At 43.5% G+C, this 25,622-nt stretch overlaps 1 protein-coding gene and 1 long non-coding RNA gene across 4 annotated transcripts in view; one reads left to right on the forward strand and one right to left on the reverse strand.

The window, feature by feature from the left end:
• Nucleotides 1–437: 437 nt before the first annotated feature.
• SLIT3 (slit guidance ligand 3) overlaps nucleotides 438–25,622 on the reverse strand; it is a 547,006-nt gene continuing 521,821 nt past the window's right edge. For all 3 annotated transcript variants that reach the window (XM_075102153.1, XM_075102154.1, XM_075102155.1), the window contains 4 exons: nucleotides 10,028–10,182; nucleotides 7,384–7,669; nucleotides 4,991–5,199; nucleotides 438–3,848 (listed from right to left, as the gene is read on the reverse strand). In XM_075102153.1, the coding sequence (XP_074958254.1) occupies nucleotides 3,610–3,848; nucleotides 4,991–5,199; nucleotides 7,384–7,669; nucleotides 10,028–10,182 (889 nt within the window). In that variant the 3' untranslated portion in view covers nucleotides 438–3,609. The remainder of the gene's footprint in view (nucleotides 3,849–4,990; nucleotides 5,200–7,383; nucleotides 7,670–10,027; nucleotides 10,183–25,622) is intronic.
• Nucleotides 3,760–10,030, forward strand: LOC142061308 (uncharacterized). The gene is made up of 3 exons (XR_012662101.1): nucleotides 3,760–3,851; nucleotides 7,476–7,659; nucleotides 9,660–10,030. It is a non-coding gene; the product is annotated as an uncharacterized LOC142061308 (long non-coding RNA).

Here is a 25,622-nt window from a genome sequence, read left to right on the forward strand (position 1 = left end):
GGACTATACTTGTGTCAGGACATCATGAGATCCCTGTCATCCAGCATTGGCTATGTGACTTCCATTTCCTCAGTCAGACCTCCTCTAACCCCAGTTGCCAATAGCTAATGAGTGTATTTTTGCTCCAGGCCTTTCTCAAGTGGTTAAAAAAAAAAAAAGCAGCAAATAAAGTGTTTAATTGAAGAAAGTGCCCAGGCACAAAAAACTGTGTGGCTTAGTTAATCTGTGCGTGTAAGACTCCTACAAGATTAGGTTGTCATGCCACGAAAATGTGTAACCACTGTTCATGCTACATTTAACTACAGCCATTCCCTGACTAGATTTGTCCAAGAGGGGTACTTGTAGTTCCCCCATCACTTTCCGTGAGTTACCTCATGTACTCTAAAAGGTCAGACTCAACACCTCAAATACACACAGAAATAATCCGCATCACAAGGTCTGTTACAATCTTCCATAACCCAACAATTTATTTAAACTTAGATCACAATGAGAATCTATTAATAAAATACATCAGTTCACACCAGTCTGCATTGCCATTTTTTAAGGGTAAGCATCTTTCTTCACTTTATATTAAAACTTTATAGAGGTAAAAACTACTGCATTGTACCTGCAGTTCTTGAAATCTATTGTAACATTAGGCAGGTTACAGAGGAACTTTCAGAGCTAATTACACTTCAGTTAACCTCACATTTTCGGCACATCTGAATGCTTTTTATTCTTAACATAAAATAATTCTATAGCAAGTCAGAGAATCATTGACATAAAGCATCACTATCCAATGGCAAGTGCTGCCTAAAAGCATACAAAAATTGCATCATTTGGTTACAAAATAGATATTCTTAGTTCTTTATCCCAACACTTAACATTGAAGTGCCATGACAGAAAAGGGCTAGGAACAGGGCCAGCCTTGCTGAGTTGTTGCTGGTCGCTTTGCTGAAAGGCTTTGCTTAAAAAAATATCCCAGAGTGATGTGTTAACTGGATGTTGATGGTTTTTGCCTTGCCGGTCAAGGTCATTCCTTTTAAAGCACCCTCCAGCCGGTGCGAGGCCATGAGTAAACGTCACCTTCTCTCTCGTACACGTTGCTGCTCAAGGACAAGGTGAACAGTTTTGGATGGTGTTCGAAAGGGGCTGTGTTTCTGCAGGCCTTGGCTGTTCAGTGGCTACAGGTCGTGCAGGAGAGCACATGGAGGGCTTGTAAGCCACTGCTCAGTCTAGATTTCTTCTGCCTGGCACCATAGTAGCTGCCTCCTCAGAAACTGAAGTGTTTTAAGCAGGAATGAAACATCAATGGTAGTGGTGTGCCAGGCACATATTTGCACGAGTGTCTGCAGCTACTTGCACAAATTTTGAAAACCTGTAGGTTGTGGATTTGGGCGATTTTTTTTTTTGTACGCCACAAACTCCAGCTGCTATGAGCTTCTGACGTTATATTCAAAATAAAAAGCAGCCCATATTACTTGCAACCAGGGTTAGTTTTTCCCTGGCTCTTGAGCTGTACTGTTTCAGTCAGAGTTTGGCACATTAACTAGTGATTTTTTTTTATGCTTCACTGATTGCAGGCCTCACATACTGATATTTATTTTGCAAGACACCTTTATATTGATTATATCCCTTCTGCTCAAGTTGCTCTAGCAGTAACAAAGAAATATGAATGAACTGCCGCAGTTAAGAAGAGGTTGACGTAACAGAAGAACACTAAGCATGTTAGAGCTTGCTGGTTGTGTGATAGCTAGATGGTAACTTTTCTTTAATGGGCAATAAACATTTATACTTGTCATAGCAAGGTTGCATTCTGCGCATCTTTCCAAAGCCCCAGTCAAACAAAAGCCCTGTTTACTCGATTCAACTTTCCTACTCATCCTTTGCTGAAGACCCTGATCTGAAATCTTCTTGGTGACACCAGTGAGCGTTCCAAAAAGGAGCTTATGGCTGCTTGGAATCACCTCTGACTTCACCTCTCTCAGAGAAAGAAAAATTGAAGAAAGGACCATAATACCTGCTGTAGGAGGGAAAGAAAGAAAGAAATTACCCTGATAATGGAACAGTTGTTGATGGGTATGTTTGAAACTTATAGTAAGAGAAACGTCAAGGTATCCATGGTACTCTTTGCACTGACCCTGAAAGGCAGCCCTGCCAAAAACCCTCTGAAAACCAAACTCTCTCCCAGAGTCTATTTTTGCCTCACATTCACAGTGAGAATTTATCCCTGCATTGATTTCCATTTCCTATTCAGCATTTGCTCTGAACACAGCTAAAGTTAACGGGAGTCCTTGGGGAGACACAAGTGCGGCATATGAAGCAGTGCAGGTGGCAAAGCTTCGGCTGAATTGGTCACTCTGCATCAAATGAGAGAACAGGACAGGATGGAGCTGTGACGTCTCTCCCTGTGCAGAGAAGAGAGTGCTGCTAAGGTGGACAAATGTTGGCTGAATACACCTTCACATGGATATAGTGCAACTTCTGCTCGTTTACAAAGCTGTGGAAAAGTAGCCAGCTGCTCGGTACCAGAGTGCGGATGAACAGGCAGCTACAGCCCAGCTTACACCCATGGCTCGAGTGACAGTAAAAGCCATTATGCTGCAGGTACATTCAGGCACCTGCGATACTTTCATGCTCTTTACAACCTTTGCAAGTTAAAGTGTCAAGGCGTGACAAACTATGTAGCAGTGCATTCCTTATATTTCATATACAAAAAAAGGCTCAAGGCTGGGAGCAAGAAGGCACAAACTTGGGAAATAACATAGCTGAGGAGTTTACACAAAAGTACTGTGTCATTTATTAGGCATTACTTAGCACTTATTTCACATTTTGCCCCCAAATTTCCCAAAGCAACATATATTTCCCTGCTTCCTTTCCCTTCGTCCCCTTCTTTTGGATAATGCTGCCTGTGCTCTATAGATACAGTTGCTGAAGAATATAATGTGAACACAGATAAATACAACATACACAGCAAAAAATGTATTATAGTATAACAATAGTCAAATAATGTAGTTAGTCTTAAGCTACAGCAGTGCCTACGTGCTATAGGGAACCAGTTCAAGAATAGCAAGCGGAGCCACTGTACAGGAACAAAACAGCGTCGGCAGTGTTAGGCAGAGCAAGGGGCGGAGGGGGAGGCCTTCTCACCGTGCCTGAGCAGGCAAGATGGCTGTCAGTCATGGGGATCCGCTCTTTTAGGAGACCCACCCAGCGCCTCGGAGATTCCTTCAGCCCATATCAGTTCTGTGGCAGGTCCTTGGAACACCTTTACATTTGTTCATTGTGCATACATATAAAGTCACCCCCACATTTCTCCTGTTAGGCTATGTTTTCTTTATATATTTTTTTTAACTTTCAACTTTTGAATTTTTTTTTCTTACAACAACTGTTAAAAAAGTTTCATGGTAAAAATAACTCACTATATGATACATATACCCAAAGTGGTGTGATACTTTATATAATAAAAGATGAAAATAGTCACTTTCCATAATAAAAATAAGTTCTATTTTTTGTTTATTTTACAATATACTTAATAATTCTTTTCTTCTTCTTCACTCTGAAAGTAAATAGGTCCCATTTTGATAGCGCTTCTGAGTCGATTAAAGTGGCAAGAGACTGGAGAATGGCTTATAAGCATTTTGAGCAGCCGCATTCCACATGTCTCTCCAGTTCTTCCGTGAAGGTGGAGCCATCCACACACTGGAAGAAGTATTTCCGCCTTTTGCTCCGGAGAGGAACGCAGCACTGCCCGTTGCCGCAGCTGCCGCGGCATTCCAGGCGGGGTACTTTGGAGGCAGTGGCACATGATGTGTAGCCCTGCTGCTTACGGACTACTTCTCGAATTATCTCTCCTTGGCAGAGATTCTCTGGTAAGACAACAGAGATGTAAAGGAAAAAAAAAAAGCTGTGGTAACTATTTTGCCAGATATTCCCCAAACATCAGCAGACAGCCCTGTACAGGTAATGATATTGAAAACAAACAGACGGCGTGAGCAGGCCCATAATCTTTTACTGCTTTGTACCTGCCATCAAAACAGAGCTTGTGTTACACAAATGTGTAATATCCGGCACAAGGCAGAGGCCAAGCAGGCCTGCTGGCTTTGATCAGCATTTCTGGAAGTGCTTTAATGAATGCTGAGTGTTGAATCCTGCAATACTGCTGCAAAATATGACTTAGTTTTACTATGTCTGCTTCCTGGGATCAAAGGTCAGCCTGCTCTGCATGACATTAGCGATCTGGGATACCTGAAAATGTCTGTGCTGTTCTGCAGTCACTTTGCAGCAGCCAGATACATTTTGGTGAGGCTGTATGTGCATGTAATTTGGAAAGTCTGTGGCTCATTCACAGGAAAGGCACAAAAATAATACAAGCCAGCTTCTTCCTTCTGTACAGGAACAAAAAAAGGGAGAAGGAATGAAGACGGAACTCACTGAGTTTCTGGTGAGTCTTTTCAGGTCAGGGCAGAAGAATTGGGCCCCAGCCCTAGTAGGAAAGTCCAGCATGATCTGTGGGATTCCCCAGAAAACCTGCCCAGCTGCATCAGAGGGAGCCAGCTGAGCATCTTTCCTGACACTTCAGATGAGCAATACCTCCTGCCCTCCAGTTCCTGCTCACGTCATCTATAAAAGCCCTTGGCATGCAGGGTAAGACCTCCTTTCCCAGCACTCCAATTAACTGGTCATTGTTTGCTGAGGCTAAACCTCACAACAAGCTCTCCTTTAAACATCCCACCAGAATCCTGGGAGCAGCAAGCACAGGCTTCAGGAGATGGAGGATAAAACCCTTCGCTACAGATGTCCCCCTTTCCATATGTTTGGACAGCAGCTGGCTAGCTGTTGTGTGGTTGTTTTCTCCTCCCTATGTAGCTCTGCAGAGGCTGACTTGGCTTTATTTTCTACTATTTGCCATTTACCCCCAAATACGAGTCATATGGGAAAAGAGGTGAAAAAAACTGTGTCAACCAGAAATGCAGCAGGCCAGTGTCCTGGGCCCTGCAGCCAAGCGTACCTCTGTCACAATGTTCTCCGCTATAGTTAGGATCACATTCGCAGTAGGGTTCTCCATGCTCAGAAATTTTACACTGCCCGTGGTTGCATTTCAAAATCCTGCAGGGATTTGAGGAATTGTTCTTCTTGTCACAGTACATGCCTGTGTAGCCCTCCATGCACTTACAGGTGTAAGCAACATTGGCCACCATGCACTTGCCATGCAGACACCTGGAGAAAGAGAAGCATTTAGAGCTGGCCTGCGTTAAACGTGAAAGTTCTTTTCCCAGGGGAGTTTAGTTTTGGCATTTCTGCCCCTTTAATTCTAGGATACTAATCCAAAAACAGCCATTCAGTGTCAAACACTCTGAAGAAACCATGAGTTTTCAGTGAATACTGGATAATGTTCAGAGTATACATTTAGAATTTGTGTTCCTAACTGATCTCTTTGAAAAACATTAGGCTTCCCCGTGAGCATGGACCAACGCTTGGCATCCACACAAGACAGCTCACATTTACAGCATCAGCATGTGAACTAAGTGCCAACAATCAAGCTGCATGCCCAGGCTTCCTTAGCAGAATTGCTCTACAAATAATATCAGGTGATGAAAACAGTGTGATAAATGAAGGCGCTTATGGAAGGGCTGTGCACAGACTTATGGACAGTTGTAGTTGAAGGGTTCCCTCACTCATGTGGTTTGCAGCAAGCTTCAGTATTTCTGAGGCATACCACAGGGAGGGGTGTTGATCCTTAGCAGGTTCTCTCACACTATCCCCACTTCTGGGACAGGGACAGACTAGGAATGGGCTGAGGACAGGGAAGAAAGCAACACTATCCAGCCAAGGAAAAACTTGACATAAACCCATGTCTTTCTCTTATTTTTATTTATTTGTTTTCTGGCACTTTAAAATTGTTCCCTGCTTACGTTGAATCCTTGTACATTTAATTTTTAAGCTTTGAACTAAAAAGCACAAACAATGCATGTATTTTGCATGTCAGGTCAAGACACGCAAAATACTGCAATTAGGGGAGTCACAGGCTGTATCAACCAGTATTTTCTGCCCCGCTAACCAAAGGTGTGCTCGGTTAGTAACTCTTGTTATCACCAACTACCTGTTATTTACAGCTGCATTTCCTCACTGAGGTTAATCTGTGAGTGTTGGAGCAGGTGCCTGCCAGCAGGACACTGTACTCCCCCAGACACAAAGGGCCTGGCTTTAAGGAGACAACTCTGAAAGGCTGAAGTGATTTAATGAAAGGTGGGACAGTAGGCTAGTGTTAAAAATATGCACAGCTCCTTTCATTAGCAAGGGGGCTACATTCATGATTGCATCAGCCTCCTTAGATTACGAGAGAAACAATCCCTCATCACGTAAACATCTGGAACTCCCTTATTTTTCTCTGTACAACCAAAACAGCTTCATGCTGACGTTGGAAATTCAAGGAAACATTTGGGCGTCTGAGTGTTTCTTCACGTGGGTCTTTATACGTTTGGTCTGTAAACTGTCAGGTGCTTCTCAACACCTTCCAGGGTTCAGTACTTTGCAGAGTTAGACCCAGAAGCAAGATTAAAATGGTACCTCTGCCAACTTAAATTTCTGCCTTTAAGAGAGTGATTAATCACTGTGTCGATTTACCTGTCAAGAGTGTGTGCTTGTGAAAAGCTCTTTCCACAGACAGTGCAACCAAAGTAGCCTCTAAAACAAAAGTACTTCCATCTGCTTATGAAACAGCGCTGAACTATGCAGACTGCTGGTCTGCATTGGACTGTTCCCTTGCGTACTTGCCATAAGTAAGCTATTCACCCAGTGTTTCTAATGAAGATGTGGTTGTTGAGCCTTTGAACTGTGAATGCTTCACACTCATGCTCCCTTCGCATGCAACTCCATGCTATCCTTTAAACTTGCACTTTAAAGGGGTGTTTCAGAGCATAATGTTTAAGACAGCTATTTGGGAAATTTAAAACTGTTCACATTGGGGTGCATAATGGTCTTCAGGGACTTAGTCTGAATACCGGGTCCAACGCTGCCATGAGCATATCCCTTAAATATGTACCTCCTGCTCACAGGCAGCTCTGCTCTGGATAAGTGCAGGCACTCACCGCCTCAGAGGTAAGCCGTACCCATTAACAGGAGATTTCAGATTTCAATGTGTAGAGTCACAGCTGAAAGTATGACCTGCAGTATTAACACCTTAGCTCCTCCAGGACAAAGGGCTCATCTGGAGAGTGAGCAACATTAGAACAAGAAGTGGAAATTGAGAGTTGCCATGGATGCTGACTCACAACTGTCAATGGTTTCACGTGGGAACCCAGCACCTCCAAAAATAGTCAGATGTGGTTTTACAAGATGAAACGTGAAATATGGATTAGCTGTAAAGCTTCCACCCTCCCATCAGCATTTGTTTGAACTTACTTGTGGTTAAGACATGGGTCTCCAATTTCCTGGTCACACAGGGGGCCCATCCAGCCTGGGTGACATTCACAAATCACGCTTGTTTTCTCTAGGGACCGGCAAATACCGTGCTTGCAGATGTTGCAGGATTTGCAGCCAGGAAGGACTCCTAGTGACTGCTGTGGTAAATCCTTGAAATCCTGCAGCTCGTTGTTGATGCGAACATCGTGAATACATCCATGAAAACCATTTGGTGTCTTATCTGCACCCTGGCGCAGTGAAGATAATCCAGTAGAGGTCGGAATCCCTTCAGATAAAACCAAAAAGGGAAGGTTTACTCACAGTTACAATGATAATACATACATTATAATTGCTAATGTTTCTTTTGTCACAACCCCGTATAATCTTTAAAGAATTAATTTGCATAGGACCTTTGTAAGGTAGTGCAGTCTCATTGTCCTCATTCTGGAAATAGAAAGAAACAAAAATAAAATCACTTGCCCAAGCTTACGTAAGAAGTATATGACAAAAAAAAAAGAGAAAAAAAAGCCCAGGTATTTTTGTCAATGGCCACGTGTTCTTGTCCTTAGGTAATGCTCCTTCTGTCTACAGTTTAATAGCAGTTATCCATCTGAAAGGTTTAGGAATGTCTTTTCTTGCCAGCAGGTAGGTACGACCTCTGGCATACAGCAAGATAGTTAGGCATTACTAGATCACAGCGTTAAGACAGGGAGTGGTAAGTGCACAGCCCGTCAAAACTAGTGCAGGAGAACTCCAGAGACAGGGAACAGCACTTCAGGAGACCAGGCCAAGTCTTTGTGGTGAGAACCCTCCATCTTGTTCAGGCACTTGGAAGACTTCACACGCTCAGGTGGCCAGCAGATTCTTTTGGATTCTGTGTAATGCCCTCCCCGCTGACATCCACTTGGGCTGTATAGCTGCATTAGCATAGGCAAGTGCTTCCATTCTCAACTGCATAAGGCCTCTGAATTTGCTATCCATAAGTAACTCCACTGCTAAATATGGTCTTAAAATGAAAACAGCGTCTTTGTTTAACCATGCATTAGGAGGAAAGTTGCTAGGCCAGGTGACGTACTTGGAGAGATGGACAAAGTTCTGGGCATGTGAAGGCTCAGGTCTATCTTAAAGCTTAGTGTAGGTTAGGAACAGTTGCTCTGGGGTAATTTAATCAATTACTTTTAACTAAACAGTCTGAAGTGGAAGGGCAGCTGGCATCCATGGGAATGCTATATGCAGAGACATGGCACATGCAGAACAGTGAGGGTTTAGAAAGAAGCAAGAAGAATTTTAATGGGCAATAAAAAAAGTCTCCACTGAGCCCATGGCTTCTGGTATCTAATAGCTCTCCATTTCAGGTCTCAGATTTGTCCTGTGGATGCATTTTTGTAGGTACCTTTTGAGAATGCTCATCCATTAACAAAACTTTAATACATGACTACATCCCAAGTTCCCTGTGTATAAATTGGTGTGGGGTTCGTGCTAGAGGGAGAAACTGTGGTGGCCTCACCAGCAGATTATCTTTGATGCATAATGCTCTTTAATAGCCTGTGACATTCTTAATAGGAGCCAATTATGAAAGTTCAGCTCTGTACAAAGCAAGATTAGCCAGTTTTCTGATTTACAAGGGCAATAGTCAGGGTTCTTTCAGAAATGTGTTATTAAAAGGAATTATTTACAAAAGGCTTGACCAGCACCAAGTGAAATTGGTAAGAGTTTCTACTACAGTTTCGATGAGCTGGTTAGAAAAAGACCAAAGACTTTCTGAGTCTATTATTGTTCTGCTGACTTTTGTATCTAGAATAGGCTGTGTAGAAAATCCAAGAACTCTGTGTCACTGAAAGGGAGAGATTTCAACATCCAGTCCAGAATAGAGCTGGGGGTGGTTCTGGCAAAACCAAGTCAACTGGGCAGAGCACAGCCTTCATTCTGTCTCTTATATCCAGACACCTAATCAATGGGATACTTATTATTCTGGGCATCTGTTCCCCACCTCTCTTGGACCCCCCTTCCCCCAGAATTCAGTACTGAACGTGAAGAAAGCCTCTTAACTGAAGTTTGGTCAATTCTACTATGTTTATAATATGGAAGCTATGGATTCGGTTTCCAATGATAAAACTATTAGCCAAGACGCTCTTAGTTAGCTTGTGTGTTAATACCTTTTGGAGGTTTTGATCTTCCCCCCCCAAATTTTTAGACCTCTATAAAATTGACAGCAGAAATACAGCTCATTTATGGTATATTTAAACCTACTGACTATTGATTTGCGTTTTTTGCAGTGACTGTTTGTGGCACTTCCATTGTAGTCTTCAACCACAACGTCTTGGTGCCAGCCAGTGCTGAAAGCTTCAGAAATGACAAACAGCTCGCTCTTGCCATAGCCGTATGACAGAGAAACTGCCTGTGCTGTGCTGAGGTTAACTGCCCTGCTCTGGCATGCGAGCTTGTGCTGGTCATGTGGTGGGGTGCTAGTGGACTATGGAGTATGATGCAGAACAGCAGAAGTGTGGAAACAAGGAAGGGGAAAGGCAAACTGCTAGTTTGCGCCTACCCTCCCTCCCCCGGCAAGTCCTCCCCAAGGGCTGGAAGATGATTTGCTTCTGAGAGGACATGTTAAGATCTCAAAGTCCAGAGCAACTCAGTATACCTCCAATGTAGAGCGGTGTGTTGAGGCTGACAGAAGACTGTTTCTGGAGTTTCCCTAGACTCTTGGGAGTCCCTTTGTCCACCACCAGGTTCAGAGTTTGATTCAGCATCACAAGTTCCACACTATGAAACTGCCCATCATTTACTGTTTCCACACTAAAAGAAAAAAAGATAAATAGACGATGATGTTAACAATGAACTGCCTCTGCTTCTGTGACATCCTGTCTCCCGGTATCACACCTCGCAAGGCACATTCCATGCTCCTTTACACAGTCAGCATGATCTTGACATTTCCTTTAGCGTGAGCCTCCAAGGTACACATTTAAACATTGCTGATACCTGTGCAGGCAGTACCTACACATATATGACACTTGAAAGGACAGCTCATCAGGATAGTAGCCACTGTAGTTGTGTTTCCCAGGACAGAAAAGCAAGGGTGTAGCTACACAAATCATGTATCGATTTTGCTTTGGTGGTAAAATTACTCAAAATCCTCTGTTCTGTGCTCTCAGCCACAGCTTGCTGCCCCTCTGTCACACTGCTTGGTGCCCATGTTCCAAGCCAGAACACTGAAATTACTTCTTTTTGTATGGTTAGTTTAAACTCAAATTATTTCACAGGGGCAGGGAGGGACTGCACTTCGGGGCAAGAGGCAGCAGAGGCCTCTGAAACCAGCATTTCCTCACAGCAGAAGTATCTGGTAACTACATGCTGAGGCATAAGGACAGGCTGAGTTACTTAAAGCCAGAGAAGGAATTCAGGAGGTTTTGGCTTATAAATGACTGGGATACTTTGTTCAATACAATAGTGTCCTACCTGAATGCAAGGAAAACCGCCAAACTGGTACTTCTCTTTGAGAAACATTTAGGTGTAGGTGGAGGCTTGAGAATAAGATAGCAGGAATTGGAGGGGGGGAGAGGGGGACAGGGAGCAGGGAGCCATCTGAGCAGACAAGATAGTAAAGGCACCATGTATTTATTACTCAGGTGTTTTTAACACTGATTTTTCAAATGCCTGAAGCCTGCAGTGAGTCAGATAACTCAACAGCTCTTTGCTAGTCTGCACACATATAATCTATAATTTTCACCTTCATCTTCAGTTCAGTCTCCCAGAAATTAAAAGATGCAGCGGTACAATTCAATTTGCATCCCACTATAATTTTTTTATTTTCAGAGTAGCTTCAGCTCTCAAGCCTTTATACTGCATGTTGAAATTCTCCAGAACAACTTGATAGCTTTCATGCACTCCTAAAAGCAAGAAGGGGCAAGGGTGGGATTACCTGCTCTTGAGCAAAGAGGATTTCAGATTAGGCTGGTAGGTACAGATGTTATGGGACATGTCCACTGCTGTAGATGTAATTAAATGGTACAGCCTCTGTTCCACACACATGCAAAGACCAGCACATAATGAGAATCTAATAGCAGTAGCGGTTACAACTGAAATTAGGCTGTGGGCTATGTAAACTGCCCACATGCACAGTGTTGCCAACACATCTTAAGCTTGGCCTGCCAGCACCCTTTTCCAGATTCCTCCCAGCAGGCTCACTAGCTGGGCAGCGGTTCTGTTACATAAGGATAAAGACAGAAAACACCACCTGTGGGATTTAGGCTTCCTGAGATACTGCTTAGCCAACAATCTGGATTTGGGATTGCTGCACAAGTGGTAAATACCATATTAAAATATAAAAGGTTAATGATAAGAATGGGTTTCTGCTCATTCAAATGGCCCATAAACTCAGCATCCTCTCTCAGTAAGTCACAAAGCCATAGGTCAGATTCCTTTCAGGTGTTTTGTAAAGCTGCAGTGTAGGTGCCTCTGAGATATTTACCCAGATTTTCTTTACTACCAGTGAAGAGGAACAGGCACACTTAAGGAGTGACTCATCTCTGAGGATGAATCACCTTTTAGATGTGTTCACCTCTCAAACTAGATGACATGTTGCTCATCCTGCCCAGTCCTGCACAACTGATGGGCAAGCATGGAAATAGGACCTCAGCTTCAGAAACAAATTACATGACTTGGAAATTACCAGAACTCAGTTGCTCCCGGAAGAAGTTTAACTTTTGTAGTGTTTTACAGTAGAACTGACATAACCAATTATACATCAGCAATGTCAGGCAGAAAGTCAGCACTGCAGCCATATCTGAGGATGTTCTTGCTTAAGAAGAGCACACCACTCTTTCAGAACTGAGCTAACATGCCTCTGCTGTGCTGCTGTCACCACAGGTTTTTGGGCTGCATCACGAACACGTGTGCCTGTAAAAGTTTATGTAATCTCACCCAGGTTATAAGATGACAGCAGTATATGAGCACCTTTACTGCGTGGCTTTACATAAACATGAAATAAGTTAGTTTTGCCACAGAACATCTCCTGGGAAAGCTCTGCTGGCTGATCTGCTCATCCTTGACCTGCAGGGAAGTGTCTGGGCTGCGGCTGCTACCCATCCTCAGGATGGCAAGAGAACCCCAGGGAGCTAGGTCTCAAGAACCTAGAGCTGGTGCTACTGTCTGAAGTATCTTTAAGAAGGAAAAAAAAAGGCTTAACATTGTACAAAAATCCAGATCTAGTCTCATTGCCAAAGGTGATGTAGTGCCTGCACCTCAGAAGAGCAAGGCTATCATCACTGCACCCAAGCCTGCTGTATTGGGGCCCACACCTCTGGCAGACTACTTTATGGATTGACAACCCAAATAAGTTTGAAAACAGCTGGTCCAAACTTTCTGTTTAGATATTCTTGAATTCTGCTAAGTGTCTGCCACATGACAAGACACAGCTGTGTTACAGCAACGTGCCGACTGGGTGATCGCTCTGTGCTCCCTGCATATCTAACTTTTGTGTTGCAATGTTTAATTCATTTGGGCGAAGTACGTAGACTTAGCTGAAAGGTTCGAGATAAATGGAAAAGCATATTTGTAATTGTTAGCCTATGCAGAAGTGCAAATGAAAGGAGGAAGTATAGCCCAGTCCCACCAGCTCTGACAGCTGAGCACTGAGGAGGTGGGATGGATGGCTGTGCGAAAGGGAACCCCTCCCTGGTGGGATCAATATCTGAAGCTAACGCACAAAACTACATCGTTATCTGAAGAAGGCCAAGCTATGACCATTTGTCAGAGGACAACATTATCGCATCTGGCAGGGCTGGCTCTTCCCTGCGCCAGGATTTCCCAGGCATTAATCACCCACTCCTCCACAGTGTGTGCTTTTTCCAGATTATGCCTTGACTAACAGGCAAACAAAACTCTGTGTGTCCTGGTGATGGAAGCAGCCACCCCACATGGTGCTCACGCCTTTCAGTGTACCCAGGGCTGGTATTTTTGCTGGAAAGGGAGTGAGAGGTCCCTGTCTGTAAGTACACGTGGATGACTATTGCTCGGTTCCGACCCGCTCATTTTTTAACTCGGAATTTAAATAATCTGTGTCTGGGCTTTGAGAAACAAAGTAACTTAGAGCCATCACCCAACACTGCCATTTTGTAAAGCTGATAAAGTCAAACCAGGCAAAGTGCTCATTTGCTTTTTGAGAGGACGCAAACACATGATAGGAAAGCTGAATGTGGACAGCCAGGATGGCAGGAAATCCCCAGCCAGGAGGTACTTGTGTTAAAGCACTTATTGCTGTTGCTGACAGAAAGATGCTAAGACGCCTTTGGATTTTGAGAGAGATGGATACAACATTGGGGGAGAAATCAGTGGTAAGAGAAATGCTGCATGAACTCTCCTCACAGCCTCTTATGCAGCTGGGCCTTTAGAAGACTCGGCAATCGTCTGAGACAGTTGGAGACAGTGGCTTGGCTGGAGATGAAGGGAAGAAAGCCACAGACGCTGAACAGTGCATCACAACGCAGCTCGCAGCACAAACTTGCTGTGCTCGGCTTTTTTTCAAGGGGCCTCTTCCTGACCCCAGCTCTCTGCAAGGGTTTTATTAAAATCTTAATTGAATTCTTATTGGGGATCAGGTGGTCTTACAGAGCTCTTCCTCCTGCACGAGCCCGCGGTATGTAAATACCTGCCTCGGGGCCAGGGATCCGTTGCGCTCCATCGGCAGTGCGCGGGGCTGCGCGGCCCAAACCTGTCGGACCCGCACCGGCAGCGATGCGGCGAACGGCAGCCGCAGGGCTCGGGCAGGAGGAGGGAGCAGCGAAGCGGGCAGGGCTCCGCCGAGCCCGCCGCAGGGCCAGCCGGCGGCCGGGCGCCAGAGGGCGATGGAGCGCCGTCGGGCAGCGGCAGCGCGGCGGGACGGCACCGGACCGGGGGCCACCGTAACGGCACCGCCGGCCCTGCGCCCTCCTCCCTCCTCCCCCAGCTGGGGAGGGATTCCTACAGCTTCGTTCACAGGCAGGCAGTGCGCTCGCTCGCTCGCTCGCTCGGGGCACCAAGTCAGGGGAGCTTCCGTACGCTGGTATGGCAAGGTTTATTTTGGCTCCTGCTCAGAACTGATTTACTGAAATAGATCTCACCATGTCGCACACCTGACAGCCGACTTGACGTTACCCAACTCCTTCCTTTTTGCAAAGGTTTTCATGCTGTATGGCTAAACCACCATAATATGTCACAGCAAAGCAAGGGAGAGGGGAAAGGAGCTGAAGGAGGAAGCTAAAGGGCTGCTAGAGTGAGCCAACTGCTTTTCTTGGGAGCACTAACAAACCAAGTCCCGGCTTCAGAGATTTTCACAAACTATTAAAAAAGAGACAGTGATGAGTTTTTAGTTGACTTCTAGTTGCAGCATTTTGGGCCACCATCATTGGATATTATATAGTTTACATTATATTCCTGTTGAAAAAAGGGAGGAATTATGTTTGGAGTGTAAATGCTTGAAGCGTAAGCAAGGACTTTCAGGAACTTAATAATTGAACTTGCTAAAAAGTAAGCAGTAAAGGAGCCAAAAGTCCAGTTTTATATTAACACAGAGAGGTTCTTCAGGACCCAGGAACTGTTTCTCGTACTGCAGTAGGCAGTCTTGGGTCAGGTCACCCCTGGGCGAGGGCCCATCTCCTCAGACATTTCACAGACCATACTCTCAGTCTCTGCGGGACCTTCACTTGTGTCTTGTTACAAACTCGATGCTGAGAAACCATTTCAGTTCCCTTCCAAGTGTAATCACTTCTGGTCCCTTAAAGTTCATATCTTGAGGGAAACGAAGGAATGCACAGCCAAATACTGAGAGTTTGCAGGAGGATTTCTCTAGATGAGCAGTGCAGTGAACAGATCCCAGTCGGAGCTGGCTGCCCTGGGACCCCCCTGACTGCTGAGAAGGGGGAGCTGCCATCCCACAGTGCCCTGCTTCCCAGCAAAGGGGACACACCCACTTCTGCCAACCAGCAGTACCCCTCACCTTTCTTTTCTCCGTTACACTTGTCTTTTCAGAGCCTGAGTTTCATGTCTTGCACAATCCATTACATTGCTTTCATCAAGGTTACCCTCACTGAGAGCTGGCCATGGCACCTGGTCAGACTTGGCCAAATAAACCCCAAGAGGAAAATACTGGACATGGGAGAAGAGCCCAGCTTCCAAAATTCATGAGAAGGCCCCTGGGTCCAGCAACATCTGTTCCCTCTGTGCCCAGGTGGGAAGCTCAGAACTGCCCTCACAGGGAAGAGAGGCCACTAGAGAGGGCCCTATAAAAGAGTCATTGAAATTTCGTATCACAGGGAGCTGGCCTCATCTGTCAGAGCGACTCCAGCAAGACGAGCCAACAGTCCCATTGCACAGGGCACTGCACACAGGCCACGGACGTGGCCTCTGCCGGTGGCTTAGACTCCAGAACACAAAGAAATGAAGGGCAAGGGATGTCTATTAAACATAAAACCCCAGGCAATATATGAAAGAACTGATTTCCACTCTCATTTTTGATCTATTTCTCTTCTCCTATATTTCCTTTCCCCTCTACTCCAGCCCCAAACACATATATTTGTTATAAACACTGACTCCCCTTGCTCTACTACCCATGAGAGATTTAGCGCTGAACCACCGTAAATATGGCAATGAACAGAAATGAATTAAAGGACTAAAGTATTCAGTTTGGACTTGTAAAATTTGGGCTTTGGCGTTACTTTTTTACACTATGTGTAATATACCTTTAGTGTAGACAGCAGAGAACAGCAGAGTAGAGAAGTCAAAAACAAAAATAGCTTTAAGTATCACAGCAAACCATGTCACTGAGGCAACATGTAACCATCAATTATGCAAATGAGGACATCAATTCATTAGCTACAGTCTCCAGATTTTTCTGACCTCTGTCTTAATGGGGACATGCCTCATTTGAAGCGCAGAACAAAGCAAACACAAGGATGGTAAGTGATGGGGGAGGGAAGGCCATGGGTAATGCTGAACTTACATATCTTTGAAAACATTTGAAGTAGAAGGGAATGAGCAGAAATACATGTCCAAAAGAGCTTAAGGATCTTCAAAACATGGGAAAAGCAGGCACCCGAGAAGAGGTACCAAAATCAAGAAACACAAGGTGCGAGCTGCAGGGAAGTGCATTGGGATGTTGGCGATTTGGGAGGTGTGAAACTCATACCATGCCAGGCTGACTTCAGGTGTCAGTGGTGCTGGCTTTTCACGTTTCCAGACTACAGCTACCTCCTGCCCTTAGTTCCAGTTATAAACAGTCCTTGGCCTAAAATAGATTTAAACTTCTCCATGGCAACATAGGTAAAGTCATAATTGGAGTAGTGTTTGTGCTACCTCTACAATAACACATCACTTCAAGCACCATCATCTTCGGAAGCCAGATAAAAAACATGTGTTGAGAAAAAAGTATGAAAAATGCAAATAAAACACAAGGTTAGGGAAGTAAGAGGTGAAAGAGATATATTAAAGCACTCAGGTTCACTTTCAGCTTAAAATATACTGTCTTGTTGTGTTCAATCCTGTTTTACATGACTTGAGTGTTAGGTCTCCTAGGCTGAGAGCACTCAGCATTAAGATTTTTTTTCTTAAAAAAGCTACCTCCACTTCCATTTGCTTAGTTTTATACCTTTCTCCTCCTTACAACTCTGTAGACCACCCAAATAAACCATCTTTCTCTTCTTGGTGTTTACAGCCCTTAAACACTGGCAGCTGATTACCATATCTCCCTTAATGATCATTTGGCCAGGCTATGCATATCTAATTTCCAGTCATAATTCAATTCCTGCAGCACCCCTGCCAACAGTGAAAGCTATTGTATTACAGACCTTCTAAGGGAAAAGCAAGGACCTCTTTTATACCCCAGCAACATGCAGTTAACACAATCCTGCCCCCTTTCCCTAGATTATTCATAAAAGGGTCAGATTCATGGCCAGTGTAAACACTCCTTGTTTGCAGTGAATTCTCACAGTGTCCCTGACATGGGCAAGAGGTCTGACACCTTCCTCTGGCCGCACTGTTGAGTAGCTGAAGCCTGCACTGGTCTCCTTTGGTATCACCATCTCTGCAGAGCTGAATGCTTCATTCTGCTAACTGAGAATTTGTTAGATGCAAACGTAATGGCAGTAAAAATAGCATGAACGAACTCTTCAAGTCCAAGGCCTCTCCTGAATGACAGATCACAGCATCTCTGCCTTCCCGTCTCACTCCACCAGAACAAGTCTGCACATCACGGCACGCGGTGTATTGTGGTGCAACGAGCTATTGCATCTCAGTATCTTTACGGTAACACGCGTCATATAAAATAACAAACCCAGTAAATACGGACTGTAAAAACAATAACGTATCATTTCTGCAATGTCACTGGGACTCATTCCATCCATTATCCTTAAAGAAAATGACACTGCAGAAAGCACAGAGGAAGGCAGGCCCTGGCACAGTAGCAGGGCCAGTGACAGCACCGAGTGCCATGTCCTCCCCAGTGAAGAGGGGGCGCTGTATGTGTACAGTTGTGTGGCACACATTGGGACATGCGGCAGCACGGCCCCCCCTCTCCGCCAGGACCCGGAACAAACCAGGGTGCTTGTGTTTACTATATAGCGCTGGTATCAAAAACCACTGAAAACATCTCTGCCATTCAACCAGATATAAGATCTTAGATTCTAATGAGGAAATCCATCAAGTGTCTTCGCAGAGTCATTTCATTAGGGGGAATACTTTATACCATCTATCCCCTTTTCAGCTCTGGAGAATATGAAGGTATCTGCCATTTTGCAGCAGGGACCAGGACCACGACAGAATGCAATTAAAAGTGTTTCCAATTAGAATGACAGAAAGAGAATGATGGGTTTTAGCTGAAATTGGAGGCTAAGCCCCAAGGAAAAAAAAAAAAAGTGTCTATTTAGAAACCTGATACATGGTTAGGAAATGAAATTGTTTCCACCTCATCTGTGACAACATACTTAGAACTGTATGCCTCTACTTCCACGAAAATAAACAAGATCCATCGCTATTTGACGTCCAGAATAGCAGCTGCCACACCCACCTTTTCCAGCAGCACTGGGGCATGCTGGCAAATGCAGAGCTCTGGGTCACATTTCTGTACTGGGAAGAAGCACTGCAATAAATGTGCACAGAACCACGCTGCACCTACCTCCGTGAACACCCTCAGTGCCAGTTCTGCATGCACTTCTAACAGAGGCTGTATCGATTGAATCCAGAGCCTGGCAGTTCATGTAAAGGGGATATAAATCTATCACACATGGTACACATCTAAACTTTGTGTTAGTCATCATGTTTACAATAAATTGTTATATTACATGTTATATTAGCTTGCTACATCTTGTTGCAAGGCAAAAACCTCACAATTCAAGACGTGAGCCAGTCACTAGTGTGTAAGAAGTTTATAAAGTCATTTTAACTATGATTAGGTTTATTCCATCATTGTCTATTACGAGAATACTGCAACCTTCCTCTGATGTCATCAGTATTAACCAACTTTGGCAATATGATACTGGACTAATGACCTGTGCTATAGCAAGAAAATACCTTTTAAAATACATTTGCACACCTTTCTCCTAGTTACTCACTGGAAACAGAGTTCAGCACAAGAGTGTGTTTCCAACATGCAGAAAACAAACTGACTGCTCAGGAGGTGGACTAATATTGGCACTAATTTCTGAGGGCTCAAGTGTTGCCGGGACCACTCTCATGGTTTCTCTGATGCTCTTACTAGAAGAAACAGTGAGGCCCTGTTACAGACCAACTGATGATGAAATCAGGTTATCTACTGGGGTGAAAGAAATAGGTCTTATTTTACAATTACTTTTGGTTTGGCTCAGCGGTTTTAAGGCTTGAACTGAACTGGCTAAAACTCAACCCAGCTACTGACTTTAACAAGGGAAACCCTTCATTTGTAATGTGGGTTTCTGCACTTTCAGCAGCATTGTTCTTTGATGATAGAGCTATATTATTTTTAGTCATAGTCCAATCACTGTAGAGAACAACTTTTGGCTTCACCTTTCATTTTCACATAAACCCAAGACTACTTCCAACAGGAAAACCAGCAAGTACCTGCAAGGCACTGAGCTACTTCTAGAGCTCAGCAAGCTTCCAAGAGCAACATCTTCCTTCCTGATGCTCTTGAAAATACTTTTGAATGGTCAACACTCTCCACTTCAAAGTAAAATGTCATAACTGTGAAGGATTTGCTTTCTATCTTTAGGTGTAATCCTCTGAAGTGTCCAGTACAGTCAGGAGAGAGAGGAGCTGCATGGGGTCAGTATGCTGTGAAGTTACACTCTATTTAGAGGCTGAACTCAGGGTATTTTAACACATTGATTCATTTTGGGTGTGTTCCCCCTCCCCCCTTTTTTTTAGTTATCAACTATCCCTATTTCATCACATCTCATTTCTTCTTGGGATTAATACTGGCATCTTCCTGACTTCATTACCTTTTTATTATTATTCTGTGCTAAAATAAATCAGCATTATAATGCTATTGTACTAAAAGTTATATCTACATGTGTGTGCTGCAGTCTTCTGTTTTGAATAGCTTTTCCTAAAAGGCTGCTGATCAACAAAGCAACCAGAGGGGATGGACACAGCATATCTGCTCCAGCTTCCCTCCTGTCCCCTTCAGCTGAGAGAGAGCTGCCAGGAGACAGAGGTGGAGCCGTGCAGAGGACAGGTATGCAGTGGCTAAAGTAACAAGGTATGGACCAGCTTATGGGCATCTGTTTTAGAAAGCAACATCAAATCAATTTGCTTAACAAAATACACAGACTACTGACAATTTGCTTATATGTGGTTGTCACTGTTTTAGCTGGGATAGACTTATTTTTCTTCCCAGTAGCTGGTATAGTGCTGTGTTTTAGATTTAGTATGAGAATGATGTTGATAACACACTGATGGCTTAGTTGTTGCTAAGCAGTGCTTACACTAGTCAAGGACTTTTCCAGCCTCCCATGCTCTGCCAGGTGCACAAGAAGCCAGGAGGGGAGGGGGCACAGCCAAGAGAGCTGATCCAAACTGACCAAAGGGATATTCCGTACCATATGAGGTCATGCCCAATATATTGACTGGGAGGAGTTGGCTGGGTGGGGGCAGTGATTGCAGCTTGGGGACCGGTGGCAGCAGTTGGGCAGGTGGTGAGCGGTTGCATCACTTGTTGTTTGCATTTTTAACCCCTCCCAAGGTTCTTATCTCAACCCATGAGTTTTCTTACTTTTGCCCTTCTGATTCTCTCCCCCATCCCACTGGGGTGGGGGGAGTGAGCAAGTGGCTGCGTGGTGCTTAGCTGCTGACTGGAGCTAAACCATGATGGTTGTCTATGCATTAAAGCCAGCACAATCTGCTTAAAAAGTAATTTGTGAGGAGTAGGACTGTCTCCTGCCACTTGTTTGAAGCTCAGTTGGGTCTGCAGCAGTATGCTGATTTTTTAAAAAAACAGTGATAAAGGTAACAGTGATGGTTTAAGACAGCTACATTTCTAATGAAAAGAATACAAGTAATGACCCTGCTTTGACTTCAGGTGGTCATAATACAAGTTAATTCAAAGAATTAGTTAAAATGGCATGAAACCCATTGTGGCAAAGGAGCAGCTACTGAGTTTATTGCCTTTGCAGACTGTGGTATATGTTCTCCAAAGTTCAGTGGTGACTGCTGAGGGGAAGACAAAGCCAAGCATGCCCCTGCCTCAGTCATGGGTCTTCGGCAAGTCAGCAGCCCTTGCATGCTGGCAGCACCCGTGTGCATGGGTGGAGCCCAGCCTTTGTTGACAGGGGACATCTGAATGCAACTTAGACTAACAGCCCCAGATTTTGGGCCCTGAAGGTGGTGACCTGGGACTCAGAGGATGTAACTTCTAATTCTGTCACTACCATAGGGCAAGTGGGTTTAGATGACCTATTCCTAACTTCCCGTTGCTGGTACACACAGACACGCCAATGCCGACTTGCTTTGTGAAAGGTTTTGTCTTCTTCTAATAAAACATGTCACTCTGAAACACTCTACACATATGTATAAGGTTATAAATAAAGTTGTGGGTCGGAAGTACAGTGCTTCTGGGTACTCAGATACTACACTGAAGAGAATGAGCTAGGTGGAGGCAAGGAGAGAGAAGAGAGATGAGAAACTGTCATTCTTGCAAGAAAAACTGAAGAGATTTACAAAGAAAAAAATTAATTCAGCTTAACAAGATTTTGCCTGCTAAGTCCTCAGGCAGCCTGAAGGACGAAACTTTACCCTTCTTAAGCTTCATCTCAGCAGAAGAAAGCTTCTGAATTTCCTGAAAGCAAATATTTGATTCTGAACCTAATGATAACAGTTAGATGACATTTTAAGGTCTTGGCCTTATATTTTTACTGTCCTACTACAGAAAAATCAAAGAAAAATGGGAAATGCAATATTTGTAGCTTGACAAGAACACACACACACGGCATTTTTGTCCCATTCAAATACACCAGAGCCCTTTATAAAGTCAAAAAATAAGTAATCTGTCCTTTGCCTTGGCTCATGCAAGATGTATAAGTATATTTAAATTTTACAACTTCTACTGTGCAGGTCAGAGATTAATACCAATTTCTTTCATTATATTTGATGCAAAATCCCTAAGGAGTACCTGAAAAAATGAGTGTGTGATAAAGAGAATAAAATGAATTGCAAATATACAGAATTGTCAAGAGCTCAGTGATGCCTCACAGAAATCTCTGAAAACCAGTCTATTTAGAGACCATCCAGAAGTATCAAACAGGATTCCCACCAGGAACAGGCACAGCACAAGCTGCAGACTACAAAGGTATTAGGAAGGAAAGGACCAGTCATGCAGTGAGGTCTGCAAAGAGACTTTTGGTAAAAACTGGGTTTGACAAGCTCTAATAATGATCCTAAGAATACTTAATGCTTTCATTCCTCCAGCACATTCCTCCCTAGAAGGCAGTGAATTAATGGTGAAGTCTCCCAGGCTTTTTTGCAGATAAACAATTGCAGTTAGAGAGAGGCGATTACAGAAAAATCCGATCTCCTGTATCTTTGGAAGGTGTGGGATTTCTTCCATAACCAAAGCAACTGGCCAACCTCAGCACCAGAAGTGTGAAGAAGTCTATGAACTCTGAGTAGAGGACAGAAACTACTTGAGTACTACCAAGTTCAAGTCTTCGGAGCAGCATGGCCAGGGACCTGTTTTTGGACAAGTGCTGGTGGCCACATTGGGCTGCTCCCCGGGCTCCAGACACCATGGGCAGAGCCTCAGTGATGTGGAACAGTGTGGGGAGTTTGCAGATGCTGCCGGGGTAAGAGCCTTGTGCTGCTCCACAGCCTGGAGGCAGAAGTGAGAAGGAACCTCACCCTCCAGAGACCTGCAGCACATTTCTGAAACACTTTTTCTGTTTTGTGTTTTTTTATTTTTATTTTTATTTATTTATTTTTTGTGCACAGAGAACCAGATTTAATTTATCATCCCACAGTGATACCATATGAGGACGATACAGTAGGAATTTAAGCTCCCTTATTTCAGGCCTTTTGCTCTAACCACAAAAACATCCATCTATGCTATGTAAGAATTAGCCAGACCATGAGAACTGCATGATACAATCTATAAGAATTATTTTTAATATGTAGCATTTTTGAAAACAGATTATGCAAGAATACTTTTAAAAGGAATTATAATGCAATTTGGGTGTAGGCTCTGCAGGAAGACAAATACAATTAATTCTTATGTTTTCCTAACTGCCTCCTTTTTCACTGCTGTCAGGAAGCCTGCATGAAAACATATGATTTTACACCAATGACGTCTGCATCTTGCTCTTTACCGGATATGACAATCTGTACGCAACTGGGAAATCTGGAGGGAATTACATCAGTAGTTTATGTCAATTTTATATTTTCCATTTCTATTAGGAAGGATTAATTTAGCATCCAAATCAATGTGACTGTTTAGTAGCATAAAACCTATCAGAAAAAAAATTACAAGTAAGGTCTTATCTCTGGTTCAAGGAACAGATGTAGGAAAAAAGACTGAAAATAGAAGCTCTCCCTATAGAATATATTTAAACAGATATCAATGGCTGAATGCTGAAACTACAGAATTACATGCTCTTTGTTAATTCAAACTTTTGGAGCACGGTGGTAAATAAAAGCAGTGCATCTCTCATCAGTTGATATCTTTAAATTAAGGTAAAGTATCTGTGTGAAAGATTTACTTTGCTTCAAGAACTCACTGTTGGCTCAGTACTAAGTACTGTCATGGCATGGAAGAGTAACGCTCACCAGTGCAGAAACCAGGAGGTCAATAAAGGACTCAGAAACAGATTTCTGTTCTCATTTGGGCATCTATAGAATAATTAACTAGAATAAAAGAAACAACAAATAGGAATCCTACTTCAAAAATAGATCTTCTTTAAGATGTTTATTATGATGTCCAGGAAACCATTATTCTGCAGCTTACAAGTGAGGAGTTCCAGTAACAGACCAGTCAGCTTTTGTTTTAAAAGGGCGAGTTCAATCATTGCATATTCATGCATTAACTTGTATTTCTTTCTAACTTGATAATAAATGACAATGTATTTTAGGTAGTCATTTCCATTGGACATTTGCTGACTTTTATCTGACTAGAATGAAAGAAAAGTGCAATGTCAACTTTAACCTTCTTATCCAAACATGAAACCATGTAAAGCAAATCTGAATGTACAGTGAGTTAATCTTCAGCTTTTCCAGACTAACTTTCTACTGCAGTTCTATTTAAATCTGCTCAAAGAAGCAACTAAGGTACAGGAACAGGTCCACTCCAATACCCAGATAAAATGAATTGCTCTTGGCCAGCATGCCTGTAATCTGCTATTACGCCACACATCCCTGCCCTCAATCTCCTAGAACAGTTTTGCAAAGTGAGGCCACCTGCAGAACACACTACAACAGTAAGGTCAGAGCGCACACCACATGTCTGGTACAAACCTTCACCCTGGCTATATCCTAAGGGGCCAGGGGAGAGTTTTGCAATGTAACACATGGTGTACTTCATCCTTCCAGCACCATTCTGCTGAATACTACTGAAAACTACCACCAAGCATGCCTTACTCACTGCTGGCTTCCAAACCTGTCTCACAACAGGTTTTATCTTATCCCTACAGGGTACTACCTGTATTAGCCAAGTACTTTGCTAATTTTACTGTTCTTAAGTACTATTAATAAATCTTATCATGGAGACTGTGATGAAGAATTACAGATAATGTGGCTTGCCAATGAATTCCCACATCCCATCATGGGAGTACCTGAAATAGCCAGCAAAACATCTCAGTTACAACACAGAACCAGGTCAGTTGTAGATTTTCTGCAGCTGTAGCTGGCACAGTTCCCACCAGGCAGTATTTTAAGGCCTCCTCCTCTTTCGGCAGACTCTTCTAAGGAAAAACAAGAGCCGAAGCACTGCTCATCTGTTCCAAGAACTGGACCCTTTTGGAGGATAGCAGTGCCTGATACTGCCTGTGGAAATTAATCTAATAGTCTTTCAATAGAGCTTCTCAAAGGCAAACAGTCCACTTTTGCTGAGATTGAGATTTAAATGAGGCGTCTAAACAAGACAGCAAGGAGTACACAATAGAGAAGGCAAACTGTTTTACCAATGGTGAGGCTAAGATCTGAATGTTTCAGGTTCTCCTAGTAACCTTATTTTTACTGCAAAATGAAAAATTACAGAGGTTGCAGAAGAGAGTTCCCCAAATTGTTAAAGTTCAGGTAAAATGCATCACACTGAATCTGCTATTCATTTCATCAAAATGCAAGTTAGGAGACAATGCAATTAAAAGTACAGATAAACTCATGGGAGGCAGTACCAGGTATAAAAGGCCTTTAATTTCCCTGAAGGAAGCCTCTGAAACATCTAGAAGGTATTAGCGACACAGCTTAGAAATGATGGCCAATGACTGAATAATGGAAAAGATTGACCATTGTCCAAGATACTAAAGGAGGTGGGAGAATTTCCATTATTTGGTATTTTCCTGTCAAAACTCAGTGCCAAGCTCGAAGTCATGTCTTAGCCGAACAGAGAGCTTACACCTTAGCTAGAAGTCAAACAGGATACACAGGGAGGTCAAACCAGATTCACTCACACCTTCTGCCTTTAAATCCCACGACTGTGTGGAGAGAAGCAGTCTCCCTCCCCCTTCCTCAGCCCTTAAGGAAAACAAGTCTTTTAATCTATTTAAAGGCCCTTTTTGACATTCTTTAGCTGCAGTTTTTCTCAATCAACC

The sequence above is a fragment of the Phalacrocorax aristotelis genome, chromosome 8, assembly GCF_949628215.1.
Source record: "Phalacrocorax aristotelis chromosome 8, bGulAri2.1, whole genome shotgun sequence".
Lineage (NCBI taxonomy): Eukaryota > Metazoa > Chordata > Aves > Suliformes > Phalacrocoracidae > Phalacrocorax > Phalacrocorax aristotelis.